This window comes from Ziziphus jujuba, chromosome 4 (genome assembly GCF_031755915.1).
Source record: "Ziziphus jujuba cultivar Dongzao chromosome 4, ASM3175591v1".
Taxonomy (NCBI): domain Eukaryota; kingdom Viridiplantae; phylum Streptophyta; class Magnoliopsida; order Rosales; family Rhamnaceae; genus Ziziphus; species Ziziphus jujuba.
In genome coordinates this window covers 6,213,529-6,221,346 of record NC_083382.1, presented here as the reverse complement: position 1 = coordinate 6,221,346, position 7,818 = coordinate 6,213,529, and the positions used below count along the sequence as shown (strand labels likewise).

Below are 7,818 nucleotides of genomic sequence, written 5' to 3'. Positions count from 1 at the left end.
TGTATTATGAAACAGCAGGAATATATGCTTTGTCTGCATATTAAACAACTGAATGCTAATTCAAATTCAACCTGAAACTATTATGTGGTTTTCCTAATTTTCGATTTTGGCATTATTCACCTCAACATTTATCAACTAGTTCCAGCCTTGACATACAGTTGTTAAGTAATTGTCACTCACATTTTCACAGCTTCAAAACAAGTTACTCAATACTCTTGCACATTAACTAGCAATCGTCTTGATCCTATCTTCCTTAGGAAATCTACAAACTTATCCTATTTAAACATGCTTTCGCAACTCTATTTGCCACTAAAAGTAGAGATGAAAGTTTATATCTACAGAAGGGCATAATTAAAAAGATATTAAGACACATGTTAATCATAAATCATTGCAACTTTGCTTAGATATACTGGTAAATGTTAATCAAAAGAAGTCTGAAAATTTCTTATATATTCTGAAAATTTCTTATATATGTCTACATGCAATAGATGTCTTACTGATGATAATAAAAAGAATTGAAAGTGAAAAAAGAAATTAAAAAGCAGCTAGTTGGGTCAAAGACGACTAAGGCACCCAATTGTGTATGTACAATTTCTGCAATTTCTAAATATTGTTGTTGTTAAATAATTAATTCCATCTGGTTGCTTTATCTCATAGTTGACCAATGAATTAACAAGCTTTCGTTCATTTTCCATGGAAGCTTCCCAGATAAGGATTTGTCATAAATTAATGAATCAGGAGAAACAGAGTTTATATTGTTTATTAAAGTTTTTGAATGGGATTTGGGCAAGAATTAAGTAGAATATTGATGATTTTAAATAATTAATTCCATCTGGTTGCTTTATCTCATTGTTGACCAATGAATTAACAAGCTTTCTTTCTTTTTCCATGGCAGCTTCCCAGATAAGGATTTATCATAAATTAATGAATCTGGAGAAACAGAGTTTATATTATTCGTTGGAGTTTATGAATTGTATTTGGGCAATAATTAACTAAACACGCTTTCTTTGCTTATGTAAGACATTAAATAAGAAACAAATGGAAAAAGTCAAAATTGGGTAAAGCTTAAATAAAATCCTAGCTAGCGACCTGATAATCAAAGCTTTTAAGTGCTCTATATATTTGCATTCCTAGTTCAGTTACTATGCAAATATATCGCTCTGATAATTAGGCCCTTGAGCTATATCCTTGGCGTCCTCTCACACAGACTATAATGGCTTCTTCTTCTAACTCTACTGTTTTCTCTTCCACTAAACGTAAAACCAATTATGATGTGTTTTTGAGCTTTAGAGGTGAAGAAACCCGTAGCAGTTTTACGAGTCATCTCTATGCAGCTCTTTGTCAGAAAGGAATTTTCACCTTTTTGGATGACGATAAACTTGAGAGAGGCAAATCCATTTCTCCAGGATTGTTTAAAGCCATCAAACATTCAAGATGTTCAATCATTGTTCTATCGAGAAACTATGCGTCTTCATCGTGGTGTTTAGATGAACTTGTCAAGATTCTTCAATGCATGAAGAACGATGGACAGATTGTTCTACCAATTTTCTATCATGTGGATCCATCTCATGTACGGAAGCAGTCTGGAAGTATTGGGAAAGCATTCCAAAGACATGAACAAGTTTTAAGTGATGACTTAGAAAAGGTGAAAAGTTGGAGGGAAGCATTAAAGGAAGTTGCTGATCTAGCTGGATGGCATGTACATAATAGGTAAACAATACCTATCCTTTTCCTCTCTCACTTTTTTATTTTTTTATGGATAGCCACATATATAGCATGTCTTTACTGTAAGGTCTTTACGCAATCATTACCATATCACAACTGTAGATTTATGTATATACGCACATAGAACTTTAGTCTGGTAACAATCTCCCACCTTGTAACGAAAATCACATACGCTAATGTGACAAGTGTTAAAAGTCTCTACTTTAGCATCTAGTTTTCAGCTTTAAATCATACAACAAGGAGACCATTTTAAGGTATCCATGTTATCATGGTTTTGATTATAAATGGGAAAATAGTTTTATTATGTAGTTTGCATACAGGGAAAACAAATCTGAGCGCTAGTTTCAATTTAATTCATGTATAAAAATCAATAACTTGACTGTACTTTAGGACATCCTAAGGAGAGACTTACTATATAAAGAGAGAAAGTGAAGCAGAGGATTGGAGAGGGTGCATAAGATGGAAGAGAAACAAATAAAAGGACAATTGGCGCTTAATATATGTATTTGTTGCTTTCCATGGAGTGTCGACTATAACAAATCCTAAATTAATATATTTAAATAGATCAATTACATTTATACATACAAAAAATTCATGTCATGTTTCCACTCACTGTAGTTTTATATTTAAACTTCGAAGGAATGAAGCAAAATTTATACAGGACTTCATCGTAGAGGTTTCAACCAAGCTTGACGTTGCGCCATTAAACATTTCAGCGGACCTCTTTGGAATAGATTCACGATTAGAGAAACTGAACTATTGTGTTCGCACTTCATCAGTGAATGGTGTTTGCTTTATTGGAATTTGTGGAATGGGTGGCATAGGCAAGACAACTCTTGCCAAAGCATATTATGAATGGATGTCTTCATCTTCTCAATTTGAAGGTAACAGTTTCCTCTCAAATGTTAGAGAAGTTTGTGAAAAGAAGAAAAATGGTCTTGTGTATTTGCAAAATTGTCTTCTTTCAGATATTATAAATGGTTTACCTAAAAAGATAAGGGATGTTCATGAAGGAATGGACATGATAAGTGATAGACTATGTCATAAAAAAGTTCTCATTGTTCTTGATGATGTGGACAAATTGGATCAGCTTAAAGTATTAGCAAATGGAGACTGGTTTGGTTTTGGAAGTAGAATAATTGTAACAACTAGAGATGAAAGTTTGCTTACTAGTGCATTTAGAAAATCTATAATATATAGAGTTGAGGAGCTAAGTAATAATGACGCTCTTCAACTTTTTTCTCGGAAAGCCTTCAAAACTGTTCATCCTTCAAAGGATTATGAAGAGATGTCAAAACAAGTGATAACGTATGCCAGCGGTCTTCCATTAGCTCTCGAAGTATTAGGTTCCTTTTTATGTGGCAAAAGTATAAGGAGTGGAGAAGTGCTTTAGACAGACTATATGAGTATCCAAACATGGAGCTTGTCAATGTACTTCAAATCAGTTTTGATGGCCTCGAGAAACCAGAGAAAAGTATTTTTCTAGACATTGCATGCTTCTTCAATGGGTTTGACAAAGATTATATTTTACGAATTATGGATGGCTGTGGTTTCTATCCAGAAATCGGGATAAGAGTTCTTGTTGATAAATCTCTATTGCATGTTTCCCATGATAACAAGCTTTGGATGCATGACCTACTGCAAGAGATGGGCAAGGAAATTGTTAGAGAAAAATCCCACAAGGAACCAGGCAGACAAAGTAGGTTGTGGGATAATGACAATTTATATCATGTTTTAGAGAATTACACGGTAAGTGCTAATGTAAAATAATGATTTTTGACAGTCTAGGTACTGGATGTCTTTGAGTTCATCTCTAAAATACAAGGCTGTAGCAAAATTTAACATTTATATAGAACCAAAGTGTTTATAGATTACTTATATACAGCTATACATATAAACTATTATATTATGTTTCACTTTTTATTATAATTATTTTTTTTATCGAACAGGCGACAGAAGAAATTGAAGCCATAGTATGCCATTCTCTTGATAGGAAAATATTGAGCTGGGAAGCCTTGTCAAATATGAAGAAACTAAGATTTTTCATTATTGATTTTGCCTGGTACCTGACAGTTGATGACCAATCCCCAAATGTCAAATACATTGCGAATGAGTTACGGTTCCTTGTCTGGCATAATTTTGCTTCCGAATATTTACCATCGAGTTTCCAACCATATGAACTTGTTGAGTTGGATTTGCATGGTAGCAATATCAACCAACTTTGGAAGAACCCCATCAAGGTACGATTGGATCCTGTTACATAGTTTATACTAATCTCCTTGGAAAGTATATATACATATATAAGCATTTGACTGACGAAATAAAAATTTTCTCATTTGAAATTTAACAGCCATTCTACAATTTGAAACTCATTGACCTAAGTCATTCAGAAAATTTTAGCAAGTTTGAAGACTTTAGGATGTTTCCGAATCTAGAAAAGTTTATTCTTACAGGTTGTGACAATCTTGTGGAGATTCATCCATCCATCACATTTCTTGAAAGGCTTACTATACTAGACCTAAATTGCTGCACAAGTCTAGAGAATCTTCCACCAAGCTTGGATCGTTTGAAATCCCTCAAAGTTCTTGATCTTAAATACTGTTCAATGATTTGTAACTTACCAGAGGACCTCGGACATTTAAGTAGTTTGGAGGAGCTTAATGTGAGTGGCACTGCTGTAAAACACCTACCATCTTTCATTGTACTTCTGAAAAATCTCAAAACACTATCTTGTGGTAAATTACCTTTTGGATCACGAAAATGTAAAAATCTGATTAATACCATTGGTGGCAAAGGTCTCTTATTAGGTGGTTTTAATTCTTTGGAAGATTTGGATCTAAGCGGCTGCATGCTTGGGAAAAAAAGAGCATTTCCTAAAGATTTTGGCTGCTTAGTTTCTTTAGAACGTTTAAAACTCAGTAATAACCATTTTGCTTCCCTACAAGCCAGTATCAATAAACTATCCAAGCTCAAGTTTCTTTATGTGGACCATTGTAAAAACCTAAAATCATTGGGGCCAGAGCTTCCAACTAGCATAATAATGGTATGGGCTGATCACTGTATTTCATTGGACACATTTCTCGATCCGTTGAAGGAATGCAACTTGCAGTGTAGTGCTAGTTGTTTGGGCTGCTTTGATTTGGTGAGAAGGCAAGGCAGCAAAAGGACAGCAATTGCATCCTTAATAAGATACCTCCAGGTCTCTCTACATTTCTCTCTCTGTTTAATTGTTTGGATGTGTTTGTATTCGATCACGTTAATGAACATGTTATGCTTCTTAAATGCTTACAGAAATCTCATTATCCAGTTAGAAGATTTGATATTTTTCTTCCTGGAAAAGAAATTCCAGCCTGGTTCACTCATCGAAGTTTCAGGACGTGGATAAGTTTCCAACTAGATCCAAACTGGTGCAACAGTAAGTGGATGGGTTTCGCTTTGTGTGTGCAGTTTCTTCCCACTAAATTATCATATTTGCATTGTCATGTAAAAGTCAATGGACAAGATTGGGGATATGGAAGTGTAGATTGGTATATAACTGACAAATTCTATGTGAATCACCTTTGGATATTGTATTTGCCCCGTAATATCTACTTCCGTGAAGAGTGGCTGAGTAATAAGTGTAGTCAGATTCAGTTTTCCTTTTCCTTCGAGCTCCTTAGATATCCAATTGGTAAAAAAGACGGCACAAACATGTTCATTAAAGATTGCGGCATGCGTTTGGTGTATGAGGAAGATATAGAAGATTTGGATCCATTTGCGTCCAACTGCAGTGAATTTGATGATGATTGGGATGATAAATGGGACAGGTATTCCTTTGTTAATGTGCCACCCCAGCAAAGTTCCAAGGCAATGCAGGATACCACGTTGGGGAAGCAGGTGACCAGTCAGGTGGTAATTCAACCTGCTCTGAGAGCCTGGTTTGGTTTTTTGTTGTTTTTTATTGTTTTGTTGCTTTGCTTTGATTTTGCTAATTAAGCTCCTTAATGTTCAAATTTTCAATGCTTAACTTATTTATTAATTTATTTATTATGTGATTTCAATGCTCAACTTTTATTAATTAGGCACAGAAGATCTTTTATGTGTGAATTTTGGTCGTTAGAGAATTCCATTACGGGAGATTAATGCCCACAAAATGTATCTATTTCCTTGTATAATGCAATTTGGTTGCTCTGTTTTCACTGTTGATGAATAAATTAACAAACTTGTTTTGATTCTGTAAGAATTTACAATAAATTAGAGATCAGTTGAATTTGATTGAAGTTAGTAGTAAATTTTGTGTTTTCTGCATTTGACTCGGATAAAATTACTTTTATTCTAATTTGTACTGATTATGTCATTCAGATTGATTATACATGTTCTCTCATTCTCATATGTAGTAGCTCTATAACAATAAAAAATTCAAATTGCCAGCTCACCGCAGCTTATATCCAAGTGTCGTATTGATTATTAAAAGCTTTCCATTTAGTAAAACGGTGTGTCGCATCTTTTACAATATTCAACTATACCACAACAGAATGGAAGTGAAGATCAAATGATTAGGGACTCCATAAACTCCAAATTGCCAGCTCACCGTAGCTTTTAATAATATTATGCAAAAAGTTACAAATATCTATTAACATACAAAAAATAAGAAGAAATTTTAAGTATTTTTATATTTATGGTTTTCTTTGTAAGAATTCCAATTTTCTATCATTTTCATTATACATGTATAGTGGATTCCAATTAAACTTGGAACACATTGTTTGAATAATTGATTTCTACCTTAATTTTGTTGTAAATGAAGTTCTGGTATTTTGTATACATATATAAAACATATCGGTTGGCTTTTTTTTCTTTTTTCCTTTTTCTTTTTTTTCTTTTCGGGGTGTATATATATATATGTATATATATGTATAATGAGATACACAGTGAGGTGATAAGTGTTATTAGACGTTACTTTAATATATAATTAAAACTTAATTAAAAGTTAAATTATATGGTGAAGTGGCTTGTCATGTTACGACTATATATGCGGGTCTTTCATTATAATATGGAAGAGATAATTAACAGAATACAAAGTTTTATACAAATATAAATATATACATAATTAGAGCAATTACATTTATAAACTTCATGCTATGTTTTTCACTCACTTACTTTATGAAGAAACTGAGATTGCTCAGTCTTAGTTCACTCATGGGTAATCATTATTTCACACCAATTGCATATCTTTCTAATGAGTTAGGGATACTTAATTGGGAAGGATTTCCTTTCACAAGTTTACGATCAAGTTTCCAACCAGATGGATTTGTTGAACTCATCTTGGATTATAGCAATATCCAACAACTATGAAACAACTCTATCAAGGTACCATTAGAAACTTCTAATTCCTTTTTTGGTGAAAGAACCTCTTATTTTATGTTAATCAATCTCTTTGGAAATTGACAACATATATATCTTGTTTAATGAAATAACTAAATTTTCTCTTTTTTGATATAACAGCCTTTATCCAATTTGAAAGCCATTGACCTAAGTAATTCGGAAAATTTTATAAAGTTTGAAGACTTTGGGGTGGTTCCACTTCTAGAGAAATTGATTCTTAAAGGATGTTCAAGACTAGTGGAGGTTCACCCATCCATCACACTTCTTACAAGGCTTACTTTACTGAACTTGAATCGCTGCTATAGCCCAAAATTTTTTCTAACAGGCAAAAATGGTTTGAAATCTCTCAAAGTTCTCCAACTTTTTGATTGTTATGAGCTTCATAAGGATTTGGGGCATTTAAATAGTTTGGAGGAGCTTTATTTGAGCGGGACTTCTTTAAGAAATTCAGAATTGAGACCAGGACAATGGGAATATACACTCAATATCATTGTTGGCCAAGGTCTTGTCTCAGGTTGTCATTATTCTTGGAAAACATTGGATCTAAGTTTGCGTTGTCCTAAGGATTGAGCAATTCCTGAAGATTTTGGTTGCTTAGCTTCTTCAGAAGAGATACCTCAACAAAAACTACTTTTCTTACCTACCTGCCTGTTTGAATCAATTATCCAAGCTTGGGATTCTTATTTGAGTGAATGTGAAAGTCTAAAATCAGTGGGACCAGAGCTTCGACCT

At 33.5% G+C, this 7,818-nt stretch overlaps 2 protein-coding genes across 2 annotated transcripts; both read left to right on the top strand.

Moving 5' to 3' along the window:
* Positions 1-1,213: 1,213 nt before the first annotated feature.
* On the top strand, positions 1,214-3,118 carry LOC125422095 (disease resistance protein RPV1-like). Its single transcript, XM_048472551.1, has 2 exons — positions 1,214-1,710; positions 2,365-3,118. The coding sequence occupies exons 1-2, from the start codon at positions 1,214-1,216 to the stop codon at positions 3,116-3,118; spliced, it is 1,251 nt and encodes a 416-aa protein (XP_048328508.1).
* Positions 3,119-3,141: 23 nt separating this feature from the next.
* LOC107434913 (disease resistance protein RUN1-like) lies at positions 3,142-7,656 on the top strand. The gene is made up of 5 exons (XM_048472552.1): positions 3,142-3,474; positions 3,675-3,965; positions 4,076-4,924; positions 5,017-5,601; positions 7,207-7,656. Exons 1-5 carry the CDS (start codon positions 3,142-3,144, stop codon positions 7,654-7,656), a joined length of 2,508 nt encoding a protein of 835 aa, XP_048328509.1.
* The last annotated feature ends 162 nt before the right edge of the window (positions 7,657-7,818 follow it).

Excerpts from the sequence above, each read along its gene's own strand:
- LOC107434913 (XM_048472552.1), top strand. The coding sequence starts at position 3,142 with ATGGAGCTTGTCAATGTACTTCAAATCAGTTTTGATGGCCTCGAGAAA. Across the intron at positions 3,475-3,674 it reads ATGTTTTAGAGAATTACACG|GCGACAGAAGAAATTGAAGC; the intron begins GTAAGTGCTAAT and ends TTTATCGAACAG. Across the intron at positions 5,602-7,206 it reads ATACCACGTTGGGGAAGCAG|CCTTTATCCAATTTGAAAGC; the intron begins GTGACCAGTCAG and ends TTGATATAACAG.
- LOC125422095 (XM_048472551.1), top strand. The coding sequence starts at position 1,214 with ATGGCTTCTTCTTCTAACTCTACTGTTTTCTCTTCCACTAAACGTAAA. Across the intron at positions 1,711-2,364 it reads GGATGGCATGTACATAATAG|GAATGAAGCAAAATTTATAC; the intron begins GTAAACAATACC and ends TAAACTTCGAAG.